This window comes from Osmerus mordax, chromosome 11, assembly GCF_038355195.1.
Source record: "Osmerus mordax isolate fOsmMor3 chromosome 11, fOsmMor3.pri, whole genome shotgun sequence".
Taxonomy (NCBI): Eukaryota; Metazoa; Chordata; class Actinopteri; order Osmeriformes; family Osmeridae; genus Osmerus; species Osmerus mordax.
This window is the reverse complement of record NC_090060.1, coordinates 13,074,601-13,101,179: the sequence shown is the minus strand read 5'-3', so window position 1 is coordinate 13,101,179 and position 26,579 is coordinate 13,074,601. Positions and strand designations below refer to the sequence as shown.

The window sequence follows — 26,579 nt, the reverse complement described above, 5'->3', positions numbered from 1 at the left end:
TTCAAGAAGACAGACATTAATCTCCCCTACTTGATGTTATGTTGTTCATCAATCTGAAGTAGGCTACCCGCATACTGGCAGGAGCTAATAACCTAAGAAATCACGTTCTGCACGTGCAATTGAACTCGACCAAACTGTCCCGGTATTAAAAATAAAGTAAGCTGTGCTTTTTCGGAATACGTGTGGTGTGGCTTTCTCTTTTTATCAAATTACTACCTTATGAATTAGTCGAACGTTTTTAGCCACTAGAGTGCGTGCCTGAGCCACGTAAAATCAGCGATGACTGATCGCACTCTCCCTGTTCTCCGCAAGGAAAAGGAAACATTCCATTCCGAATCCGAACACTGTCAGAGACAGATTTAGCGGCGCTGTCAGCACAGTTCTTTTAGACCAGCATCGTAGTCTTTAAGGATGGTACCAGGAAACCATGATGTCGGAAACAAAGTGTTTTTCTATTTCATTTTTCTGTCACTCTGTGAGTATTTTACATCTGTAAAGTTATCATTCCTCTTCCTGACATAAACACAGTGGGCTGCGTAGGCTGAAGTCTTGTCCAGTTCAGGCACACCGTGTTGCTCATTTCTGTTTGAGCTAACTCGCTATATTGACTGTGTTTTCTGTTTTGATGTAAATGAAATTCCGGGTTTAAAAGCGTTTATGCAAATTGTGTTAGCAGACGTAACATTATACTTGTCACCACCATACATTTAAAGTGGAAAGTATTCTTTAAAACTTCATAGGCTAGGTTTTGTGGTTGCATGGACAATAGTATGCCCACTGTACGTTTCTAACTGTATCTAGCTATTCTGCATGTTGCCAATACGAATATTGACATACTTTTGCAAGTAGTGTATGGACATTCATGTAAGTTTAATGCCAATAGCGCTGCTCTGAATGGGACTTCCAAGGCAGCAACTCTTTCAGGAGCTGATAGCTTGCAAAAAAGGACGCTATTTACATTATAACTGTAACAAAAATGAAAAAGTAGATGACAAACTGTCCTAATCATTACCCTATATCAAATGTGAAGAAGAAGAATAGACTGACTTTAAACTGACATGTGATTAGATTACTGAGCACCAACCTACTGTAGTTTATGTTGAAGAATTTGATTTCCAACGCGGTTGGCTACTAGGTTATTCGTTCTTCTAGTTATGTGCCTAAGGCGCATTGCTTAGGCAGGAGATGGATGTGAGCCTTCGTCCTCCTTTTGAAAGTATAGCCTATAAGTTCTTACCTTCTGTCCCTGAGCCTTTCATTTAGACCTTGTGAGATGAGCTTGCTATTTGTAAATGAGCCTATCTGCTTAGCTTTGAGTGTGCCTATTAATTACTAGTGACAATGACCTACTTTCATCATCACCTAGACTATATGATTTTATATTCCCCACCTTGACCCCACAATTCATCATTAGGCTATCATCAGCAGGGGGACGCCATATTTTCATGCTCCATCTTACCCGTCCACAAAGGCATTTCCTTTTACCTCATAAAATAAGCTAGTTTAACAATACTGTGTGTTCTCAACAGGGAATGTAGAGAGTGTATGTTGGGCTATTATATAAGTAGGCTATTCTATAGCTCAAAGATTCCCAACCTGTGGGCCGTGGCCCACTTGTGGTCCGCTAGTGTAATACAGGTGGGTCACCAAACCAATGAAAACTAAAGTTTGAAAAATGAATACATATCAAAATATGTATATATACTGTTGCTAAATGACTTGCCTATCAAAATTCTTACTAATTTTAAAATTACATTTTGCCTTTAATTCATCATGATCGAAACGCCAAAAGTTATGCTTGGCTCATTGACATAAGACCAACTGACATTTCCGCCTTAACTTGCATACGCCCACTTCAATCCACTATGCCTGCATCACTTCCGCATATAGCATAAACCAGGACAACAAGTTCCGGTAGCGTGCAGTTACGTTCTTTCTCAAAGCTGTATTTTACGAAGAGTTTGGGTTTTCTCCCCAAAATGACAATCAACAATGTATGTAGGATTATATGTTGCTGTCCTTCAAGAGAAAGGGAAAAGGGGTTCAAATTGTACGTTTCGAGCCACATCGACATTTACGAAGGTAAGGTTAATCTAACTCATACAATAAAAGTAGCTAGGCTAGCTCTAGCCATCTTGGATTTGAGCAGTAACGTTAGCTAGGCTGGCTAGCTAACAATGTTTACTACATTACAATACTCTGTCAGCTTGCTTTCTAGTCGTTAATGTTAACTCACATAAATAATTGGTCTGTCATGTTTGTTCCCTATGGATAATGCAATGTAACATGTCTTTCTCAGTTTTTAACAAAAATCTGGAAACGGGAGAGATCTCTGTAAGGGCGACGTGTTATCAGTTGATGAAAAAAAGTGAGAAGAAGAGCAATAGCCAAGGGTTAACATAACCTGTTACGGTTATTAAAAGTCACGTTTCTGACTTCACCGGAAGATCTAGACCTTGCCTGGCCTGATGATGGACACTTTGTCTTCTTTGATCGCTCAAATAAATGTTGCAGTGAAAGCGAGCTGTTTGGCTGCCGTGGTGTTGTTAACATGTGTGATAAGCCGAATTAAGTGAACAGATGTGTTGGGAGGCAGCAAAAATATTTGAGCTACGCAACTGGGCCACAATGTGGAAAAGGTCAGGAATGGCTGCTATAGAGTATATAGTGTATATTTTTTACATTTTGAAATCATTTCTTTCAGGATTCCCTTTTTCATTCGCTGTTTGTATTGTGACTGTAACTTCAACAAATTCTGAACTAAATTACAAACAAAAAAATGTCAGAGTGAGAGGTAAGCAGCAAAAGCACCAGCTGACACACTTGGGCAGCATGGTAGAGCTGGAGGCACACTGGGGCAGCATGAAATCTCTTGGCTCTGGTGGAGCTGCAGCTTGGCCCTGCTTATCAGAGGCAGTCAGTTCTGGGATTTGGCCTGGGGTAGACAGCCGTTGGCAAATGAAGGCGGAGAGCACCAGCCACATGTTATGTTGAGGAATCTACAAGTCTCACAGTGTTGATAGGCAAAAGAACAGCACAGTATCTCAAACAGGTGTTGATTAGTTTCCTTGCATGTCTGCTAAATGTTAATTTCAATTCTAATTGGATGTTTAGTTCATGTAGTCTCTTCCTCTGGTCCTTTAAGAGGTCTGTATAAGATTATCTGTGCTAGCTGAATTTTTCTTCCATTTCTACCTTTATGTTGTATTGAGCAGACTGACATTTTGGGTTCATTCCAAACCACTAGCCTAATGAGTTGTTGAACTAAGTTCGTAATGAAGTGTAGCTTTGTGACATTTCCTTTTTGGATGGTAATTTTTGTGGTTTAACAGTATTTGATAACCATTTGGAGAAGCCTCAGCTTACATGTTGTGATATCATGGTTTATGACTATCGTGGAATTAGTAGTTTGTGTTAGACCACACATTGTATAAAATATTTGAAGCCAGTGCTCATCTTTCTAATTAGCTCAGGATCAATGTATTCATGCAACTATTGTAGTGTTTCTCATAAAATGAATCAATGTTTTAACTTAAATAAATGATTAGGCTACCATTATGAAAGAGAAAAAATTCCTTCGTGAAAGAGACGGCAGCCTGTTGAATAAGCTTTGTAGTCATAATCTGGCAAAATACATTTAATTGATGCTCAAGGACCCATGGCCGCATGAACAATAATGGGAACTATAATGACTGACAAAACTGCACAAAGAGCACATGGACTCACTTGCTTCTGCCTTGTAGCCTTGTGGCTAAAATCAAAGCCAGGGAGTGCTCTTATTGTAGCTCATTTGGAGACATTGTAGAGAACAACACTAATTATGCACAGAGGGTGGTGTGGGGGGGCTGGGGGTCCTGGAGAATGTCCTCACAGCAGTGCTTGTGGCTTTGTGTAGGCTGTGCACGAGTGTTTGCAAAAGGCTTTCTCTTGCCTTCTTTTCATCTTACTCCAGGGACTTTCATGAAAGATGGCAAGTTTGTGACAGATGTAGCAGAATGTGTTGTGAACTTGGAAGTATTCCTGTAGGAATACTTCCTTGTTTTAAGCCAAATGTTGCATTTTTAATCCTCTCTGACAGAGTCCTGGAGACCAGATGAGAATGCAGTCTGTCTGCAAGGATTTAGGGGGCAACTCATTTCTTTAACGTTATTCATTCAGTATTTTTCATTCAGTGGAATTGACTGGTTTCTTGTTTCTGAACCAGACTTGGTTCCATTTAGTTTATTGGTTCTTCAATTCCTGATTTAGAAATTGGCTTCAATTTAAAGTGTCTTTTCTTCTTATAAATGAAGACCTAAAATGTATCTTAATCTGGAGAGCAGAGGACCCACACGATAAACAAATTCTTTATCCACCAATAAAACATTTAATCCACAACATCCATGAAAGGTTCTCAGTAGTAGACGTGTCCTTGGCTCCACAGCTGTCCAGCACCTGTGGGCTTCTCAGGCGTGAGTGTTGTCAGCTGAGGAGAGCGTACTGAGACATCGATGTTTGTGAAGGTTAAGGCTTTAGAGTGTTTCTGGAATTACTTTCTCCTGTCTGGTAAGCAGTAAACAGCCAGTTTGTCTTTGAGTCAGCCTCCTGTTGATTTCTGATCTTTAGCCTAACTCTGGAGGCTGCTTTGCTTTCATTGAAACCCGTCCATGTTCCTGTTTTGGACTAATTAGCCTGACTATGGCTGCACTCGTTGTGATTCTGTATTTTAATTGTGTGAATTTGGTCCTTTTGTTTTATTTCAGGTCTTCATGTAATTCCTTTATCTGATAGTGGGTTCTTCTTAAGACCTTGTTTTTAACCAAGAATGACTAAAACCTGTGAATTAGTACCACTTGTTGGTGTTATTTTAAGACCAATTAATTGTGGAGCAGAATTTTACAGGTCCATCAAACAAAAAAAACAATAAATACGTATGTCTGACAGATGGACATAAAGCTGTTAAATGACAGTTAACATAAAATCCCAGGTGTGGTTGAAATTATTCATGGTCATCATAAGTGTTTTTCAATACCTATTTCATGCCACAGAGACTTATCTGCAGCGTAAAGAACACGTTTCAACATGCATCACAAAGATGTTTGCCTCCTAAGCCTCATCTGCTACTTACAGATCATGTTGTAAACTAGACCGTTACTCAGGCTTGATTTAATGTGGACCAGAATGGAAAAGCTGTGCTCTGATGCTCCAGTATGTATTGATTTGGAATCCTCATGTGAGGGCCTTCTAGCCTCAGAATCAATAATTATGATTAGACAGAAACTCTCTCTGCTCTAATTGTAAGCTTTCAACAATGACCGGTGTGCAGCATTCCATCAAAAACCCCAGCTAAGACATGAAAGGCTCCCTAAGGCTACTTTTAAATCTCACGTTAACGAACCTTTTCTCGAAGATGAGACTCAACATCATTTTATCAAACAGTTTTCCATGGGGGACTCTTTGTAATGTCTTACTCAGTTGTTCAGAAGACATGGGCAAGCCTCTCAGGCAAATATGGTTTGTTATCCATGTAATCAAGTCTATGTCTGCTGTTGAGAGATGGTCTGAATTTTGGTGTTAATATTCATAACATAAAATGTTTTTTTATGTTTTGCTTGTTTTTTAGTTGCTGTCACAATTGCAGTTGGAAGCTCCAGAGAGGGATCTCAGGTAAGGACGCTCTGCTGCACTGCATCATGGTCCTATGCTAATTTCACTGAACCTTAATGGACTGTGACTAGTGTATTGCTAATTAGTATGCTTCTTATCCAGTCCCAGTTTCCCTACTCCTGTTAAAGGCTTCACTTCCAGAGAAACCAAAATAAAACCTATGCTTCTTTGGGTTGATCCCCCACTCCCCTTTCCCCTAGGTTACAGCAGCAAATCTTTGCAATCCAATACCAATCCATACCTTTTCTTCTCTGCCTGTAGGATGATTTTGTTGCTCTTGCTATTCTCTGAACTTGCGTCTTAATAAATCATGAGCATGTTCAGTTGCTCTAATAGTTTCAGGCTGAGAGAACCATTTGACATGCTTTTGGTTGAGGTGTTTAGCTTTACACCACTCTCTCTGGAAGATATTTTCTCCTGTTTACCTGTCAGGCGTTTCCACCTCTCTGATTTAATACTTAATTTACTCCTTTTCATCTTGCAGTTTAAAATGGTGTGGGGCAGAAACAATTCACTAGTCAACAGCTGCTGTACAGTGTAAAGGATGGGAGAGGTATCCTGAGACAGCATCACTGGCATAGTCACCAGGAGCTGTAGACCTCAGACACACTTTGACCACTGATTTCAACTTCAAAGATCTTTTGCTTCACTACTAAGGTCTTTTGCTTCACTCAAACTGTCTGTGCTTTAAATTCAGTGCTCTGCCACTTCTCGTTTTTGCTGCCCCAAAACATGAACGCAAAAAAGTAAGTAGGCCGTGTGATCCACATACTGTAAAATACAGTGACGCAAGATTAGTCTCCTGCCAATCTTAATGACAGGGATAAAAACACATAATTGAAACGTAATTCATAACAAAAATAAATGAATCCTATCAGCTTGTATCATTCACCTCAGTAGAGGTTCTGGAGTTCTGGAAGTCTAGCAGGCCTGTATAATAAATAATTCAGTCACAGAGCAGAGTGGTAATGTTACATGATGGGCCTCTGCTGCCAGAGCCCTCAGGTGACGGGTGATTGTAGATGGGGCACAAGGGGCAGGAAGCCAGCCTTGCCCTGCTTGTAACATCCCGGCCAATCAGAACCAGGGATCTGAGAATAGTCTCAGTGTGGACCCTTGATGGAATAGCACTTATTAAACAGGTTCAGGAAGATGTGCCCGAGTCTCCTTTAACCCCAATTAAATATTGACACGGATCTCTCCACTGCCCGGGATGCAAGGGTGAAGTCCATTTGAATTTTAATTTGTCTCTGTGTGTGGGTGTGTTTTTGTCACATCGAAGGCACTCTCAGCATAGGGTGATGGTCACTGAAGAATTTTCTCCTCCTAAGAGATTTGTCTAAGCCTCCCAGATAGGTTGAATAGTGTGGATTCAGTGTAATCTCGTTTCAACACTACTAGGTTTTTTAGGACCCCCTCCTTAAAATGGCTGACAGCTCCTTGTCAGATTGGATTACTGGGAGCCCTGCTTACAAGGAGCAGTACCTGAGTGCAGTGGCAGAGAGAGACCACGAAGAGCACGCTCCTTGAGCTGAGAACAATTCTTCCATCAGTAATGATGAAAACTCTGCTAGACTTGACCTTAGCGCTCGCTGCCACTGTCTATAAAACCATTTACTGAAACACGGTGTGTGGCCCACTCAGAGGAGTTGCATTCCTGAAATTGATCATGAATGGCCTCTGGGAGATTTGCTTTTCACTTCCAAAATATTTGACTGCCTTTCTCGTATCAGCAGTACTGCTATTCTGTACCCCGAAGGCTCTCTTTATAGAGTGACCCCTACAATATGAGAGAAGGTTTTGCCTGATCAAGGAGGTATTCAAGTGTTTAATTGCTTGTCTGAAATTACAGTCTATTAATAAGCCTTGAGCACAGATGTGTATCTGTGTGTGACAGTACAGTCTAGTCACTGGGGGAGGGAGGGAGGGAGGGGTCAAGGTTGTCTGGATCTGTATTCTCTGCCTCGTTCAGTTGGAGGGACAGTGTGAGGCGTTTTCTTTCTTTTACTCCCTGTCACAGCTTGTCTACAATACTGTGAAAAACAGGAAGACAAAAATGACAGGAGACACACACTCACTCAAACACAAACAGATTCTGTCTATTTACTCGCAGCCTTCTAATGAATGAATTCATCAAAGTGGTCACCTGGATTCCCTCGATGGCAGAGCTGCTTCTCTGCAGCTTAGTGCTGCTGGGAGGGAGGGAGGGCGGGCAGGAGGGAGGGAAGAGCATCTCCTACAGCTGGCAGGGGCAGCAGACAGCAAGACTGCAGGTGGAGACACAGAGGATTCTGGAGCTCGTGGCTCTGTCCGAATGGCCCAACTCTATTTGGGACCAGTTGAATGGCATATTCATGGTTCTGTTTAGTCATGTGTACTGTCACTGGCTGACCTGTTTCTCCTCTGTGAATCACAATCCAGTATCTATAGTTTTGATCTGACAGGCTTTTTTTGGTTGCTGTTGCTGGAAATAGTGCCCATTAAAGTTGTCAGTTACACATATTTTTTTATTTAGACCAATAACTGAGCAGAATTCTTTCTTATAAGCAATGAATATACAGTATTCTAAAGCCCTCAGGCTGCCAACTCATCTCTTTCGGATCAGGGCTTCAGAAGGAGCAGCGTTTGAGAACATGAGGCAGAACCCATGGGTCTGACTCCCAACTACTGAGCCTAATTAGGGCAATGTCTTTTTACCCACCGATGGCACTGAATCAAATCAGTCTTAACGTGATCTTGTTTTCCCCTGCATACATTTACAGCTCACTCTGATCAGCTCAAAACTCTGACAACTCAGCATGCCTGCGACCCTACAAGCATCATGGAATGTTTTATTCCTGTTGTTCATCTCTTCTTCATTTTCCCGAGCTTCCTGTTAGTCAGCTTCCTCAAGTGGATACCTGTCGGAGTTCCTCATTAAGGGTTTGATGAATATTACAGAGAAGGAAGGAAGTTGGGGAAATGTGGGTGAGGCGGAAAAGTGCTGTTATGACAGGTGCCAGGTTGCTGCATTTGTGACAGGAAATGAGTTGAGCGAATGACTCCGCTTTCTCTGTTGTTATATGGGTGGTCTCTTGAGTGACTTTAAATAGATAGCCTCCTCTGCTTGGAACTGACTCCGATGGCCACCACCCAGCTCTGTGATTCAGTGCCCCCCTCAGTGGTGCAGTAACAACGTGCCACACCCGACTCTGTGTGTGAATTTATGACTTGTTTAAATTGGTCTCCCCTCAGGAGCCCGGTAGTGGAGTAATTGTTAGTCTAGAGGTAGTCATAAATCAGAAACATGTCTGACTTTGTCATTATCTATTAATACTCTGCTGCTTCTGCTACCCAGCTCCAGAGTAGGAGAAAGCCAGAACAAGCACGTTCTCCCCATAGACTGAAACATGTTTCCTGCAAGACAGAGGTGAAAAGAAAGCTTTTCAAAGTTGTCTGAGAAGTGATTGATTTACACATCCCTCCATGGTCTGCTGCTAGCACCGCCTGACAACTCTGGAGGAGTCGTGGTACCAGCAGTCTTAATTGAGCCGAGAGCTTCGAGCCAAAGAGCTTCGAAGCCGCAGGCGCAAAGCCCACACAATTAGGATGAACTAATGACAAGGAGTAGTATCCATTATTCCTATCTAGGAACCCACAGGGGTTTTCTACATTTAGCATAGCTTAAAGAGGAAGTTAGCGAGCTGAGATAGGGAAGTGTAATTATGACTTAGCCTCTGATTTACTCCGCTCATTAAGCTACATGTCAGTCAGTCGCACACTTACTTTTCTCGGTTGTTTATAAGTCGTTCGTTTTGGCGTGTGATGTGAAAAGATGTCGACGAGCCAACCTGCATGCTTGATGTCAAGAAGTTATTTCTCTGTCTGTCTTTTCAGAGCCAAGATGAGGTGGACGTCATCTATGACAGTCAGCTGGGTAAGTCTTTCAGTTTTATCCAGCAGGCAGAGATGCAAATGGTTTCCTTGTTCTGTACTGTATTTAGCTGTTAGGTAATAGTGCATGGTATTGATTTGTCAAACCAATTCATAGTAATGCAGTCATTTGACATATCTCTTACCGTGTTCATTTATTTGGTGTAGGTTCTAGACCCATGATATTGAATGTGGGTCACAGTTTGGAATCTGATACATCTTTTTCAGATGCATCAATGCAAATGAGGGTAATCCAGCATGGCACTCAATGGAATAAACAAATTAAAGAGGCTTTAAACTTGCCCATTCTCTTGTTTCAATTATGGAATTGATGTCAGTAAGATGAGGCCATATGCTTTTTCTTACCAGTTAAACTAAGGGTTTGGAGGAACATTCTCTGAGGCTTTAAATGCGTGAAATTAGTTGTAAAAATGCTTTAATAACTCCATCTCATTCTAAAGGCCTCTCTATAGGGTGTCTGTTTAAAATATATCTTGTTTTATCACAGCTGAAAATTGGGTATTAAAAAAACCCTGCAAAGCGATATAAATCCCAATTTCTTACAAAAACGTCAGTGAAGGACTGAAGACGTAGTTTTCATATTATTGATTTGACAGTAGAGACTCAAAAACAGAGTGAGATTGAAGACCTGGTGTTCGCCTTTCATGGTTGAGTGAGCTTGCACAATTTCAGAGCACTTCGTCTGTGAATGATTTTCCTCAACCTGCAGAGGAGTCTCTGGACCTCTGCCTCTTTCAACTGGGTCACCACGGAAACAAAGGACCTGCAATAACAAGTTTATAATGCCCTAATTTGGCACCTTAGCAAAGGACACAAACACAGACAGTTATCTGAATGGATCAAGCTATCTGGCAGTGCCATAGTAATTCCCTTTGTCATACCAGGGAGGCAGTGCCAGTCTGAGCTGGGGGTATTGTTTGTGGGCCTGGAATTCCAGAAATGAATAAATGAAAGCAGCACATCAAGGCAGGACTTTCTTTGTTAAACATCTTGGTGAAGATCAAACAGCAGGACTGGCCTACTTATTTGTTTGCATCTATGGGCATCCTTTGGAAAACATTGGACAAAGATCAAGACATTGTATTGCTCCAGCAGTGCTGCAGGCTTTATATAGTTTGTTGTTCATGTGCTTCCGAGAAAAAGAAAAAAAAAACGCTGCATCTGCACGAAGAGAGAACCTACTAATAGAATGGCTGCTAAGTGTGTAGGGAAGTGTCTTCACACTTTCCCCTGACTGTATACCAGGGATACCATGGTTACTCGTCCTCGAACTTACTCTGAAGAATATTTTCTCCTGTTTTGCACCTTGACGTTCTGTAAAGGCTAGGCCTACGTGGTGTTTGTATAAATGATGATAGCCATTAAGAGAATTAGGTGTGGCTAAGCATCGAGTGCAGCCTTGTCCTCCCTATCAGGGGTTTCATATCCATGCGATGGCTGCGAGCCAGAACATGAGAGATGTACTTCCCTGCTGACAGAAGCCAAACTGCGCAGCAACCGCTCTCTCCTGAAATATGTAGCAGCTTAAGATAGCCACACAGTCAACACATTTCAAAAGCCCATACGTTATCATCAGAACAATGTGGGAGTACTTGTCAAGAGTGCTTGTTGGTGTGCATCCCGAGAGAAAATCGTTCACTGCCTTCCTAGCTGTACTCCAACCAACCTGTCTTATCTCTGAACTGTACTGACCTGTGGCATATCTCATACATCAAGACATCACACCCTACTGAAGGAGATAAATGAGAAACACAGCAGTGCTGGATCCATTGCTCTCATGGTTCCCGGGGGTTCCCGCTTCTCTGGAACAGAACAGTGCAGTGCGTGTTGGTGAGATCACCTGATCTTCGTTATCTTATTTAAAGGTGTGCAGTTTTAAGGCTGATGATGGGAGTGAGGTTTTGGAATCTGTTAAAACTAAATTGCCTCTGGGTCCTGAATTATTGATGCAAAGTAGGGGGTTTAAGGCTGCCTTCAACACTCATTAGTCTTTACCAGAGTTGTCCACAGAGAGTGGAATGTAGCATTTATAATGAGCATGATTAAAATAGCCAGAAGACCCTCTCCGAACTTCAGGTGTTGAAACTAGTCAGGTTTTTTATGTACATTACTAGGAATTGTAATGAGCTAATTATTTTTTCTGTCCCCTTTCTCTCTTTTTCTCCTCTCCAAATCACAGAGAGGTATTTAGAACAGTGACCTTTCCAACCGTAAGATAAAAGTTAAACAGACCGTGCTCGCGATTGATCTGAAAGCAGGCCAATTAAAAGCCAGTATGGATATGAGGCTGAGAGGAAACCGTTTCACTTAGGTATTGTACGACACACACTGCTGACCAGATGGCTTTTGGTAAAAATTAATTCTATTCAATTTGACTGAATCCAACTCCCTATAGTGCTTTATTGAATTTGTACTTTTGGACAGAATATGCTCTCATGCCCTGAGGGTTGGTATTGTAAATTGTGGTGCTGTGTGGTGTGACGGTCATGGCTGGTTTGGCCCCCCCACAGCAGCTCGGTGCTCCTGATTAGGTCCGTGCGTGAGATGCAGCTTTCGGACGTAAACAGGGATAGATGGAGCCGATTTTCATGGAGAATATTCCAGGGTGCCTTGTCTGTAGGGGGAACCCAATGATGTGAGTCGTTGGAGCGAGACAGGTTTTACACCGACACAATCAGCAGCTGGGCGAGGATGCATTCTCGCCCCTCATAGAAATGAGCTATTGACATCCTCTCTCGCCTGCGGTGATTGCTGGAGATAGACAACTACCTATGTGCAATGACGCTGTCATTGTTCTCCAAACAGTTTCATGGTCTCACTTGTGGAGTTGCAGCTTAACAGCCGAAGCAGAATGGAATTTTTCAACAAACCGTTTCTCTTGAAATGGTGCCTTTGATCAGATTCCCATGCTTTGTTGTGTATTTTCTTTGCTTTTGCTTTGGAATTTTCTATGAGACTAAACAACTTGCTGTCACATAGCTAGTCAAAGACCCACTTTCTTATACGTGGTCTTTTTTCTTCCAAGTGATGCTTCTTGTGTGTGTGTGTGTGTGTGAGAGCTCTTGTAGAAGCCTGGGGCTGTAGTAAGGACTTAGGTGACTGTTTTTCTGAATCCCCACACCTGCTCTTTGACGCTGATGGAGTTGACAGAGCTACAGGAGTGGCCAGGGGGCACAGAGCTCTGCCCCTCACCCCTTCTACCTCACCCATTCCCTCTACCTCTCTCCCCTTCCCTCTCCCCCTCCCCTCTGCTGCCTCTTCCTTCCTTCACCCCTCTTACCCTCTGCCTCCCCCCCCACTACCCTCTGCCCCTCACATCTCTTACCCTCTTTTCCTTCTTCCCCCCTCCTTCTTCTGCCCCTCACCCCTCTGCCCTTCTGCCCCTCTCCAGCCCGCCACCCCTCTGCCACCCTGCTTTGAGGAAGTGTCAGCATTGATTTGTGTCACTGAGGTGAAGGCACTGCAGGGACCAGACACCACATGCACAAAGATGCTACATTTAGCATTGGAGCATGCATTCAGTCGCAGACACGTACACGGATGACCTGCAGCATCCACATTGTGGAACTTTTTGAAGCTTAACTTCTTGTATTTTTCTCTCTTTCATTCCGCGAAGTTGTAGGAAATACCAGCACGCATTCTCTACAGATCCTCCCAGAGCTTGCTACTGGGCACAATATGATAGTGTTGGAAGGCTGACTCCATGCGGTTTGAAAGGGAGAGAAGGGGTAGCAGTCCTTTGTGTCTCATTCCAGCCAATATATCTCAGGGCAGATACAGTCTTTTTTATCTATAGTGGGGCCCTCCTGTGGAATACAGATTGGGTTGGAGGAAAGAGGAGAACACCAGACTCATATGCTTTCCAGTACTTGGATCAGACAACGGCACGGCAAAAATAAATAATGTGTTTCTAGTATGACCAGAGCCAGGCTGCTATCTCCCCCACCGCCTTCTCTGTCATTCACCCCAGTTTAATTCCTCTCTGCCAGAGGGTGTTTCATGAGCGCTTCCTCCTGTCATTGAGAAGTGCTTTGCAGCGTCTTTGGCACGAGCTGCTGTTTAAAATGTTTTGCTCCACAAGTCGATCGATTTATTGACGCCTTGCTTTGCCTGGCAGATCCCGGGTGTCAGGCATTAGGAACAAAGGAGATTGTTACTGTAGGGGAGTGGGCAGGAAGTGGAACAAAATGGGGTTAGGAGGTAAGAGCAGCTGGAACAGAATGTCTCCTCCCTCCCCCTCTGCCTTGTTGTGTGATGATTAATCGAAACCCATTAGTGTGAAGCCTGGGCCTCTGAATTCCCTCTGATTAGGTTCTTATTTTACCTCCACTCTGCTCCGCTCTGACTCAGGTATTAGGCTACCCACACCGTGAGGGACTGGCATCATGCTTATCTGATCCTTGCGCCAGATTCAGGCAGCTGCTACTACTGCTGCGCTTTGCATTATCAGGTGGAGGGTGTAGAACAGCACCTCGGGGCTAACACACACACTTCCTCATCCCTGTGTGATTCCCACAGTACCCCCCCACACACACACACACACACACCCTCTCTCTCGCCGACGGATTGACTCACTCACGCACACATACACCTCTCTCTCTCTCTCTCTCTCTCTCTCTCTCTCTCTCTCTCTCTCTCTCTCTGTGTGTCTGTGTGTCTGTGTGTCTCTCTCTCTCTCTCTCTCTCTCTCGCTGACTTATTGACTCTCACACACAAACACACAAAATATGCCTGTGCTTTCCTTCTCTCAAGCATGCGTGCACAAACACTCAAACATTGAAGCCAGAGAGAAGGACATGTAGAGGTTGTTAGCGGTGTGAAATACTATTCTGTCTAAGGGTCTCCAAGAGTAAATACTGTCTGTAAGGATCTCTAAGAGTAAATATATCATCTCTAAGCATTTCTGAGAGTATATATCCTGTTTAAGGATCTCTAAAGAGAGAGGGTAGGGTCTTAGAGATGGACATGATCAGATTTAGCAGGCAAATCTTCCCAGGGTCATGGATCCATGCGAGCACATACCCACACTCAATTTAAAACGGATGACACTGATGCAGTGTTTACCCTTGACCCCAGTGCTAATATCTCAGCCCACCGTTGCAATGGGTTATGTGATAGAATTGAAAAGGAGGCAATGCATCCAATTCTGCCAGTGTCAGCTCTTTTCCTGCACATATTTCTCTTTTTTTTCCCCTTTCTCTCTCGCTCTCCCCTCTTTCTCTTTCCATCTCTCTCGCTCTCCCCCCTCTCTCTCTTGTCTTGGGGTCTAGCACACTGTCTTGAATGGATGATTACAGTGCTGTCACTAGTTGCTGTGACTTGTTTGGGCTGTGAATAATGGTTCAGTGTTTCTCGGCACCGTATTAGAAAGCTTTATGGCGCCACCAGTGCAGATCATCGTGATTTATGACAGCCAATTCTTCCCTTATGACTACAATCCGTGGATATACTTAGCCAGCTAATTAAAATGTCTGGAACTTCAGGAAGGGAGAGTGACTTGCCAGCTGCGTACGTGTGTTTGTTTTAGGCCACGCTAACACGTGTTGAGGTCCAGCTCTCGAAAGGCCGCAACTCATTACAGCAAGAGCTGTTTGTCCTGCTCACCTGGGCTTGAAAAGCTTGGCTCCCTTCGTTTTCCTGTCCTCCACGCCTGGACACGTCCTGTGGTCCTGCCACTTGGCAGGCCAGGGTCAGATGGCTGCCTTGTGGTCACAGTTCCCTGAGCGAGGTGCTGGGAAGTTTATTGTGTACGTGAAAGATGGCTTCGAGGATTCGGTTGAGTTGGTCGGTGTAACTCCAGTGAACAGTGTGATAAACAAGATGACACGCATGCTTTGCTCCCCTTAATCCCTTAGCCACCAGCTGTGATTGTATTGACTGGGAGGGCAATATGGAGACTTGTTTAACACACTCATGTCCATTGCCATTGATGTGGTACATGATCCAAGATCCATCATTACTATTCTGTCGGTTGGTTCACATGAAGCCAGACTGCATTAATGAGCTTGTTTTATTGGCCTATGAATATGACTATGATGATATGTAAACATGTCACCCGCACTGAGAAGGTACACTCCACCGAGAGTGATAGAGGTAGTTAAACCGACTTTGTTGGACTCCCTCAGGAAGTTATTGACTGGCTCCATGTCAATCTCATACTCATTATGCAGAGGGGTACTCCGTAATGTTTACAGTGCAGCTGTGTCAGTCAGAGGCCGACAGCTGGGCTGTCTGCTGTGTCGGCAGCTTGCGTGTTGTGCCACTGCATACCAGGACTCATCTGACTAAAGATCATTCTAGAAACCTCCAGAGTCTGCTGTCCTGCCATTTACTCTTCTCGTCACGTAGCCAAACGCAGCTCTCGGTGGGGGGGATGACCGAGCCTCAACAGAGCTCCTGAGAGAGCGTGTGTCTTGAGCGTTTGATACACCAAATGAACACATCTCTACCACCGTGCAGTTTCTTCTACACAGATGGAGTTCTGAGGAATTGTTCTGTTTTTCTGATCCTAGCTGATCTAATGACCCACTTTGATTTGATCCTTGTGGTTGTGTGGTGTGTTTCAGACCTGCGGGAGATAGTGTTTGTCATCCAGAGCCAGAGAAACTCCTTCCATGTGAGACAGGCGGAGAGACGGAGAGCAGATCTGCTCCACCAGGCGGAGAGCCTCTCTATGGTAACAGTGCCATATGCCACACACACAGACCCCCTCCACACGCACACACACACGGAACAAGCCATCCATCTATCCACCCAAACACACACACACAACCCTTTCACTCCACAAACATACATAACCCCTCCACACACCTTTACCCCCCCCCCCCCCCCCCACACACACACACACATTTAGACCCACAAGGAAAAGGTGTGCAAACAAACAAAGGCACCAACAAGGCTGCCCTTCTGTAGTTTGTATTGATGCCACATGGTGTCAGTATTGCTTTGGTGGAGGCTGACTGCAGGATCACCTCAGACATTCTGTTTCTATTCATTAAACATCCTCTCCAAATGGCCTGTAAATATATAAAACATTATTAGATAACGTACATTTAGCTGAACACTGAAACTGGAGCAAACTGGGTGTTTTTCAGATCATCTCTGACCCAGTTTTCTGGCATTGTCAGTTGAGACACTGAAGGGAATTGGCTTGCTCTCCGTCGAGTAAATGATGACTTTGTCCACTGTTTGTCAGAGAAATTTTCAGATCATCTCTGGGATCCATTCCTTCTTCTTTCTGCATCAGCTCTTATTGAGTTCAAGATAACATGTACATATCATTGGTATACATTTGAAAGAGATCCTGGTTATTGATGGAGAGATCCTGGTCATTACATTTACATTACATTTAGTCATTTAGCAGACGGTCTTATCCAGAGCGACTTACAGTAAGTACAGGGACATTCCCCCGAGGCAAGTAGGGTGAAGTGCCTTGCCCAAGGACACAACGTCATTTTACACGGCCGGGAATCGAACTAGCGACCTTCTGATTACTAGCCCGATTCTCTAACCGCTCAGCCACATGACTCCCATCATTGATGTACATTTCAAACAGATCCTGGTTATGGACACTGTCCCCGACAGTCATCTACCTTAAGAGTTTCTGCTGATTAAGCGTCCCCATATTAACCAACATTGGTGTTGGTTAGCGTCCTCATGTCCTCATGCTTGTGGTAAGTCATAAAGCAGAACAGCATCAGTTCACAATACCCAATTTCTTCAATTAACTTGAATGGAGATGAGCTGACTATGACTTACCTCTCCAGTGGTGGTGGAGAAATCTGTGCGTATTGGGCCAGGTGATGAGATGTAGACTGGCAGGCTTATGAGCTTCCCTGCGAGGAACAGGAGAGGGCCAGGCAGTGACAGCCACTCAGATCATCTCATTACTCTGTCTTCAGCGTGTGTGCAGGTGGAGACAAAGCCCTCGTAAGTCTCCCTCATGATTAAAAGTGCAGCTTCCCGTATTTCCTCGATGGCGGGCTGGCCTCTGACCCCACTATGTTCCCCTGAGTCACAATGCAATCATGTGCTGTTCATCATGGCCGTGTCCACACAGGGAAGGGTTCTCGGGTGCTGATTAGGACTCTGCATGTTCTCGGGGGGCCGTGGGAGCATCACAGAGACTCCTCAGCTCAAGTGTCCTCTCTCAGAGACATGGATGAGTCATTAAAGTGTTACATATGTAGTCACAGCTGCATGCCAGTAGACTCATCTCCAGTATCTGGGAGAACGGCAAGTGCAGATCAGAGGTGTCTGTAAAATCGACGTCCTCGTGTTGCTAATAGCCTAGCGAATGTTGTCTTGAGACAAGTTTCTGCCAACGTCGGGTGAGTAATTCAGCTCGATGACAGTTCGCAGAGGAGGTTTTGTTCCATAGTGCAGACAGGGTGATTCTACTCTGGTAAATAATAATAAAAGGGTCTATATGGCTGTTACAGTATTTTATTTAGATTGAATTCTGTTGTCGTATTTCTTTTTTTTTTGTCCACTGTCTGCGAGTTATGTGATGGCCTCGATGGCCTTATGCCTCCGTGACATCATTAACTGTGAGGGAAGTCTTCTCCTTAGCAGAGCTGTGAGACGGTGTTTGTGCAAATGTCTTCTTTTCCTATGCGTGTCTGCAGGGCGTCCCTACTGTACTGCTTCTTCACAGTCTGTCAGCCAGCGAGGGAGACTGGAGTATCCTACCTCTGCTTCCTCAGTAAGTGCTCCTGAGCTGTCAGTCTTGAGAGAGAAGCCATCAGTGAGGCTCACCTCCGCAACTGCTGCTGGTGCTCCCTGGCTGTGTCAACCTTCACAGAGCTGCTTGCGTGTTTCAGGGTCAGCAGCCCTCATTTAAACCCAGACTAGAGCGAGCCTTGGTTAAAGAAGATGTACCGGAGTTTTGGTTCACGTTCCGTGCAACCATTAACCCTTAGACAAATCCTCATTTGATAAGACTGCTGCAAGGTCACAATAACTTTTTAGGATAAACCGACATAGCGATTAATAAAGTGATTGGATTCCAGGTTTTATGTTATCTTCCAGGTTATCTTCTACCTTTAAAAAGAACTCCTCCTGGATTCTGTTCCTGGAGGAGGAAACCAATGTGAGGTTGACCAAACTTGTTCAAGTCCTCATGAATTTTGACAGAAGTAAGGTAAGTTTGTCGTCTTTGCAATTGCATGCTAGTCATTTAGCAGACATGTTTATCCGAAGGGACATACAAACAAGTGTGTGTACAAAAGTGCAGCAGAAAATCAAGTGTGTAGTCTTGTAAACAGTATTTTGGTGGTCAGACTCATGGAACAGTCTGTAAATACCAGGCACAGTGGGGAAAACAAATCTAATCTCCGCTACCAGGCAGAGTGCTACTAATATCTCAGCTACACTGCTGCAAGACATTGGCACAACAGGAATTCAAAAAACCGTGCAGAGAAAGGACAAATGTACAGTTGGCAGAAGTAATGGGTTTTAGCAGTAATGTGCTGCCACATGCTACTTTCAGTGCCCTGAGGCCAAGCAGAAGATAGTTAGTCCAGGTCGAGCTTCTTCAAGTGTTCATTGGTTGTTGTTGTGTGGTGGATAATCTGTGCTTGCAATCAACTCTTTGCTGTAATTGATGTTTTTATCAAAGCATTAGAGAAGAGGGAAACACTTAACAATTTGGTTACATTAATTTTTATGTAACTATATACAAACATGTAATGTGGCAAAGTATACGCTGAGTGAGCAGGTGTACATGGTAAGTAGATGTTAAGGGTCAGTTGAAGGTTGTGTGACCAAAAAAAGATCCATATTAAAATCCAATTAGCACTGGAAAGCACAACCTCCCCCATACCAAGTTTGAGTTGTGTAATAATATAGCGCTAATCAATCCTTCCTAGCTACAATGTTTTTACAATAGGTATTGCTATGTATTTACTTTAAATGGTAGTTAATGTAACCTTAATGTAAAGTGTTGCTGAGAGCTTTAGCAACAGCAGTCATTTAAAATTCTAAGGTAATTACATACACTTTATGTTCAGAGCCTGCAAGAAACATCAGTGAAGGTTCAAATTGGGTTTGTTACTTCTCTGGAATGGAATTCAATATATTGTCATTACCCTCAGACAGGCCATGGTTGTGAAGACATGGGATATTTACAGCGTCTTTATGGCTTGCTTCGTTGCACACCTCACTCTCTGACAGCACAGGCTTGTAAAACTGCCCTGGCCTTTGTAATTTATAACCCATTGTAACCTTGTCCAGAAGTGTATTTAATGTGAAAATGTCCTTAGTGTTGTTCCTGGCTAATTGGAGAAAGTAGAAGTACAACGTGTATATCACCCCCACCCCCGATGGTCCTGATCTGGGAGAACAAACTTGGCCGATACATCAGACCTATCCTGTTTGATTAGCTTACAGACAGACCAGATCATTACAATTGACCAGACTTGCTTGTGCATATTTTTTGGCAGCATCTTCATTGATTTTCAATCTGCTGTCTCAAAGTCAATGTGTGTTCTAATCTATGTAGAATTTAGTCTGATGGGTATGGGTCTGAGGATTAGCAAACCGTTGTCAGCATGTTAGCATGCCAAACTAAGTCAATTTTCATGCACCCTTCTAAATGTGTGTTGTGTTGTGGAGGATGACAGGCTGTTCTGGTGATGTGTGTCCATCCTTCAGGAGTGGTTCCTCGGTAAGCCTCTCTACGACGAGGAGTCTACTATCATACATCACTACGCCTTCGCTGAGAATCCCAAAGTGTTTAAATACCCCGACTTTGCTGCGTCCTGGGCCCTGAGCACACCCCTTATTAACAGGTAAGCCTATTCCTGTTCCTCTATTCCTGTTACAGCCAATCAAGGCCCTTTTTAGAGGTTTCCAGATGACTAACACACACTAACCTGATATTTCAGGCTTGCAAAGAAAGTAAGAGAGGACCCTCTCAAATCAGACTTCACCATCGACCTGAAGCACGAGGTGAGCTATTACACCAGCATGGGTCCTTCTGATGAAAATTGTCAGTCGAGTAGATTTTATCCTGCAGATTTATAATTGGTGTGACTGCGGTTTCTTATTTTAACCAGTTGCCCATTCCGTTCCCTGCACCTCTTGTTATAGCCAGAACAGACTTCAAAGCTGAAGTGCCTGTATGTATTTGTCTCCTGTCCTCTCACCGTAGCGGCGTGGCAGCTTATTTATATTTGTCATCTTGTTTATCCTGCCTGCCACAGTGTGGGTCCATGTCCACTCTGTACTTGTGACTCCTCCCTGTCTTCCTCTGTTATTATGGAACCTTTCAGAGACCAAAGCTTCTGCTTGATCTCCGTCTATCCTCAGTATTCATCACCTCTTTGGTTTAAAGATGTTACAGTACCAGTGGCCGAGTTCCGAACTGGAAGTCCCGATAAGACTTTATTCAATTACAGTTCTCGATACTCATCGAGATCCCACGGCGGGAAAAAAAAGATTAGGAAATCAATACTGTCTATTCTTTCCATTTGTTGCGATGTGGTATCAGATGGCGCTCATGGGCATGTGGCTGTGTTGTAGATTGCACTGTTCATCTGGGAGGATGGGAAGGGCCTCCGCCTGACCGCCGTGCCCGAGCTGTGTACTGAGCCGGAGGACTCTCCCAGAGCCCAGCACTGCGCCACCTTCCTCAGCCGGCTCCCCCTGTGTGTGGGTACCTTGACCGTCCTCACCTCTCACTCCCACGGGTCCTGATGGAAGACAGCCCACACAGAGCATCTCGTACTGGTGCTCGACGTTACCGCTTGTCTGTAACGGTCATAAAAGCACAGAACAACTCCCTCTCATATAATCTGTCCTTTTCCTTCATGATGGGTGTCGTGGAAACCGTCCCTGTAGAATCTAGTTAGGTATAGTACAGTAACAGTGTTACTTTCCCTGAAAAACACATCACGTCTGCTGATGATGTAGAGTCTGGATCCGATGTGTTCATAGGCAATCCGATGTGTTCATAGGCAATCTCGAAAACAGGTTGTTCCATGGTTGCTCCTTTAACATCTTCTACCTTTTCCCCACTCATTTCTACCTCAACTCCCCGCCTCTTGTTTGATGATAGAAAACGTCCTCCGCATTCCCTCCCTACATATCCCAACAGGCAGAGGAGGACTGACAGCAGGGAGCAGGACATCCTTTCAACATTAGAGAGTAAAAGACTGAGACCAGAGGGCGTGAATTCTAATAATTGCCAGTTCTCATTTAACATTAAAACAAATCGTCCTGCTGTGGAGATTCATCCAGTGCATTTGAACGTCTAAGTGTGATGTGTAACCAGCTTCCTAAGTCTGTGCAATATTGTAAATGTTGGTTCAATCTCTCTGCTTTTATCTAAGGGTGAGCCTGCAAAGAAGGACGACATTTTTGTTGCTGTGAAAACATGCAAAAAGTTTCATGCTGAGAGACGTGAGTCACACCTCATTTGAGCTGCTAAACTTGCTGACTGGGGACTCAGACACAGATGGGGGCCATTTACAGTTGACATTCCTCTGAAATATTCATGTAGACATTGGGTGTCGCTCGTCCTCAGAAGGATTTACTGCACTTGTAGCCTCGTGTGAAATGGGTGACTGTTTAAGTGCTTATTCTTGTGACCTGCTTCATATCTTGTGGGTTACTTGGTATGGGTTCTGGTGGCATGGTCTGTGTTGAGATAAATGTTTCCAAACATGTTCCCTTCATCCGTCGTGGGGGAAGTAGGGAAGAAGAGGATCCCAGACATGACATGTAACACACCCTTAAGTTGCTCGGGTCAGACCCTAACACACAGGAATACATCAACTGAGCTTTCAAACATCATCTAAAAAGGATTCCTCACTCCTTGTTTCTGTGGGTTTCATGGTGGTGTTGGATAAGCTTTTAGTATCTCAAATCTATAAAAGATTAATGAGACAGATAAAGTGCTGCAGTTTGACGCCAGGAGAATCCTGAAAATTCTGCATTAGATCCAAATGACAAATGACCTGCTCTACCAAACAGCCATCATTGATGTGTCCTCTGTCAGGTCATTAGACATACTCTGATTTTACAGCGCTCATTTTCTCATTAACATTTCCCCCAATTGACTCCACTTTCCACCCATGTGGAAATTCCGTTTTGCACAAGAGAGATTTTGGTTAGCATGAAAGTCTTAGTAAATGTTCCATATCGTGTGTGTTCAGAACATGACCAATTACAATCAATAATGAAATTATGAGTAATGTCACTCTGCCTGTGTATGTTGAGCCTATGTTGTACACTGTGTAGTTAGGACTGTGTGGTAGACTGTGTAGTTGGGACTGTGTGTGTGTGTGGTATTGATTTGATATTTTCCCTCCTGTCTTGCCGCAGTCCCAGTGGTGAAGAAGACCTGGGAAAAAGAGGCGTCTCTACTGGAGTACTACAGCGACCATGCTGATCCTTCTATACCCACCATCAACCTGGGGGTACCCAACACTGAGAGAGGTTAGTCTCTACCCATCATCAACCTGGGGGTACCCAACACTGAGAGAGGTTAGTCTCTACCCATCATCAACCTGGGGGTACCCAACACTGACAGAGGTTAGTCTCTACCCACCATGACCCTGGGCGTACCCATCACTGAGAGAGGTTAGTCTCTACCCACCATGACCCTGGGAGTACCCAACACTGAGAGAGGTTAGTCTCTACCCACCATGACCCTGGTCGTACCCATCACTGATAGAGGTTAGTCTCTACCCACCATGACCCTGGGAGTACCCAACACTGACAGAAGTTAGTCTCTACCCACCATGACCCTGGGAGTACCATAATGAGGTACTGTATCAATAGGCTTTGGGTACATTGTGTGCATCTGTTTTGCTTTGCTGTTTATGCATGAATTTGTTAATTGAGCGTCGTGTTTTATGCCACAATCTGCACATTTCCAAATGGTTGGCTCTCTTCCGCTGTTTACCAAGTCTAATGACCTGAGTCATTTTCATTCAGCCAGCTGTAGAAGGGCAGACCTCAGGCAAAAGGTTTGTGTAATAGGAAGGGATAATCATTTAATATAATTTCATATTTCATATGAACTCTTTCCAATTTCATAACTCTATGCATTTCATAACTGATAATCCCATGGCTGTGGATTTGTTTGTGAACATTTGTTGTTTTAGTTTTTAAACTTCAAAACAGAACATTACACTCATCAGTAGTTGAGGCATGATTGACTTTAGCCCTCCGTGTCTGCTGTTGTAAAGCTTTCATAGTTCAGAAACGATCCTTTTCATTGTCTTCTCATTATAATGATTAGATGAATGCCTCATTGGCCGTTGGCGGGAGATTGTGTGTAATTGAAGTTGTATAGTGCCATTTCCTCTAAAGATTGCAGTGTGTGTAGCAGGTCCTGCCATAGACACCACCCTCTACTCTGAACTGACTCCAAGGGCAGCAATTACTGTAATTATGAATATTCAATGCTTAGCTGATATGTAAATCAAACACCATGACTCATGTAGCCTACTGCAGTGATGAAGGAGAGCCCTTTATGGATTTTCTTCAATGGAGAGTTTTATTGTGTATATTGTAGCATATTTTCAAGCCAAGTGAATTAACCAGTTTCATTGATTAACAGTGTGTGGGACAGGGCAGCCTCTGATTCTATCAGTTCCCCCAGGCAACTGTTTAGTAGTCCTGCCACAGAACACAAGGCCCTGTTGCCGTAGGAGACTTGTCCAATGGCTCCCCCCATTGGTACCTACAAGCATTGAATTGAACTATCGCTGCCCTGGTTTGCAGGACATTGTGGGAAAACGTTTGCCATCCTGGAGAGATTTGTCAGCGATGCAGTGCCAGAGACCAGCTGGCTACTGATTGTGGATGATGACACACTCATCAGGTAGGATATCATCTGTATCATCACAACAAGGGATTCAATCACTGTCTGAATGTCACTTGTTACGCGTCATGAACCAAGCTTTAATTATCTCGGGTTCCAAATTGCTCGGCATATACAGTAGCTGAGTACAATGTTCACGCTAGCCGGACTAAAATATCTCCCATTCACTCTTATGCAAACCATGGACGTGTGAGGAGGCCTGACTATGTAACCTGAGTGTGTGGGGTGATGTGTGCTCTGTTCCCCCCCTCCTCCAGTCTCCCCAGGCTGCAGGCCCTGCTGAGCTGCTACGACGCGGCCGAGCCCGTGTGCCTGGGGGAGAGGTACGGCTACGGCCTGAGCCAGGGAGGCTACAGCTACATCACCGGTGGAGGAGGGTGGGTCCCCCGCGCCGCCGCCGCCGCTCTCGCTAAACTCGTTTCGCACCGTCACACGGCGGCACCGTCTTGTCCCCGCGGCGTGTTCACCCGTGTCGTCCTCTGTTGTGTCCAGCATGGTGTTCAGCAGGGAGGCGGTGGCCAGGCTGATGAGGAGTGGCTGTAAGTGTTACAGTGACGACGCTCCTGACGACATGGTGCTGGGGATGTGCCTCAACGCCCTGGCGCTGCCCATCACGCACAGCTCTCTGTTCCACCAGGTAACCGTCACGCTGTCTGAGGCTCCAGCTTCTTCCACCACTCTCTCTACCTATCTTATTCATGTGGTAGGCTCGATTAATTAGGCTGCTAGAGTCTGCTTACCAAAATGGCTGTCTTCATGTAAATGTAGCCAATGCCCTCACTCTGTATTTCTGTAGTTAGTCTATTTCTGGTCCAGTTCCCTCCATACCACGGCCTGACTGGTCTGCTCTGTGTGTGTGTGTGTGTGTGTGTGTGTGTTCTCCAGGCACGACCAGACGATTACGCCAAAGACTTTCTGGCCCACCAGGTCCCCATCTCCTTCCACAAACACTGGAATGTCGACCCCATAGCGGTCTTCAATACGTGGCTGAAGGATGATATCAGGACAAAGACAGATGGATCAAATGGTAGCATTAAGGAGGAGTTATAATGATTCAGGCACACAACTCACCTGTGTGTGTCTGCGTGTGTTTGTGTGTGTGTGTGTGTGTGAGAGAATATGCAAGTCTAGGTGCAAATGTCTGTATTTCGTGAAGTCATGGACAAGAATTGTCCCCAGGTTCCTTCATTGTTGTAAATGTTTTATATATTGTGAATCTTGCAGAGATGCATAAGGAAGGAGCATGCAAGCCTCTGTCCATGACTTGAGGTTCAACAACTTTTTGTTTGCTGTTTTAACTGAATTTTAGGTTATTTAGTTTTAAAACATGAATCTTGTCTGTGAATATTTACTATATTTTATTGTATAGGTATAGAAAATCTATCCCTTGCAATATTTAGATACTTTAAGAGCATATTTCAGTGTTAATAACGCTGTATAATGTGTTACATTTTGATAATAAAAGTTTCTTTATTTAATAACGAGTCTCTGGTTTTATATTAGTGTAGCATATTTTATGTTTGGAAAATGTTCATGACTGAGCAGCAGCATACACTATTCAACCAGAAAAAATTAATTCTAGGTCAAAACTGGTGTTGCTGTGTTTCAGCTGACCAGCTGCTGAGTTGCTATCGTCCAGTTTAGCAGCAGGAAAATCATCTCAGCTGTAAGTTCTTTTAGAAAATGATACACAAAGATAAAAATATATATTGCAGAAATATATTCTTTAGAAATTGGTTATTACCTTCACAATGATTTTTTTCTGTTCCTTTTAAGAAGCGAATGAGGTTATTTTCCTCTTCACAGGATCCTCTCACAGTACCTGTGAATGTGACAAAACAATTTCCTGCTCAGAGGGGTAGGTGGCAAACAGGAGCAGAATGTCTCCATAGATGAGTTTCTCTGTCCTCTTGAGTGGCCGAACATTAATGTGTGGAGGGTTGATGTCTACGGAACACTGTCAGGCTTGGACAGGAAATCTGTTCTGCTGTCAGCCTCTGCTAGACCTCTGGAACTCCCAGGACTCCTGTTCTATCAGGATCACCTTCCAGAATCAATCTTGGCCCTGACCGTATTCATCCCCATCCTGCCATTGGGATGCCAAAGATGACAACACTGATTGGCATCACTGAGTAGTACATAATGATTACCTTAAATCACAATTGAA

At 44.0% G+C, this 26,579-nt stretch overlaps 1 protein-coding gene across 1 annotated transcript; it reads left to right on the top strand.

Moving 5' to 3' along the window:
* Nucleotides 1-336: 336 nt before the first annotated feature.
* b3glcta (beta 3-glucosyltransferase a) lies at nucleotides 337-25,888 on the top strand. The gene is made up of 15 exons (XM_067246103.1): nucleotides 337-475; nucleotides 5,603-5,646; nucleotides 9,523-9,562; nucleotides 16,146-16,255; nucleotides 18,207-18,283; nucleotides 18,610-18,721; nucleotides 20,233-20,369; nucleotides 20,466-20,529; nucleotides 21,103-21,231; nucleotides 21,912-21,981; nucleotides 22,906-23,019; nucleotides 24,313-24,412; nucleotides 24,670-24,789; nucleotides 24,905-25,049; nucleotides 25,298-25,888. Exons 1-15 carry the CDS (start codon nucleotides 412-414, stop codon nucleotides 25,460-25,462), a joined length of 1,491 nt encoding a protein of 496 aa, XP_067102204.1. The 5' UTR covers nucleotides 337-411; the 3' UTR covers nucleotides 25,463-25,888.
* Nucleotides 25,889-26,579: the final 691 nt, after the last annotated feature.

Coding starts and splice junctions, on each gene's coding strand:
- b3glcta (XM_067246103.1), top strand. CDS start 412: ATGGTACCAGGAAACCATGATGTCGGAAACAAAGTGTTTTTCTATTTC. Junction 9,563..16,145: donor CATCTATGACAGTCAGCTGG/GTAAGTCTTTCA, acceptor GGTGTGTTTCAG/ACCTGCGGGAGATAGTGTTT. Junction 18,284..18,609: donor ATCCTACCTCTGCTTCCTCA/GTAAGTGCTCCT, acceptor GTTATCTTCCAG/GTTATCTTCTACCTTTAAAA.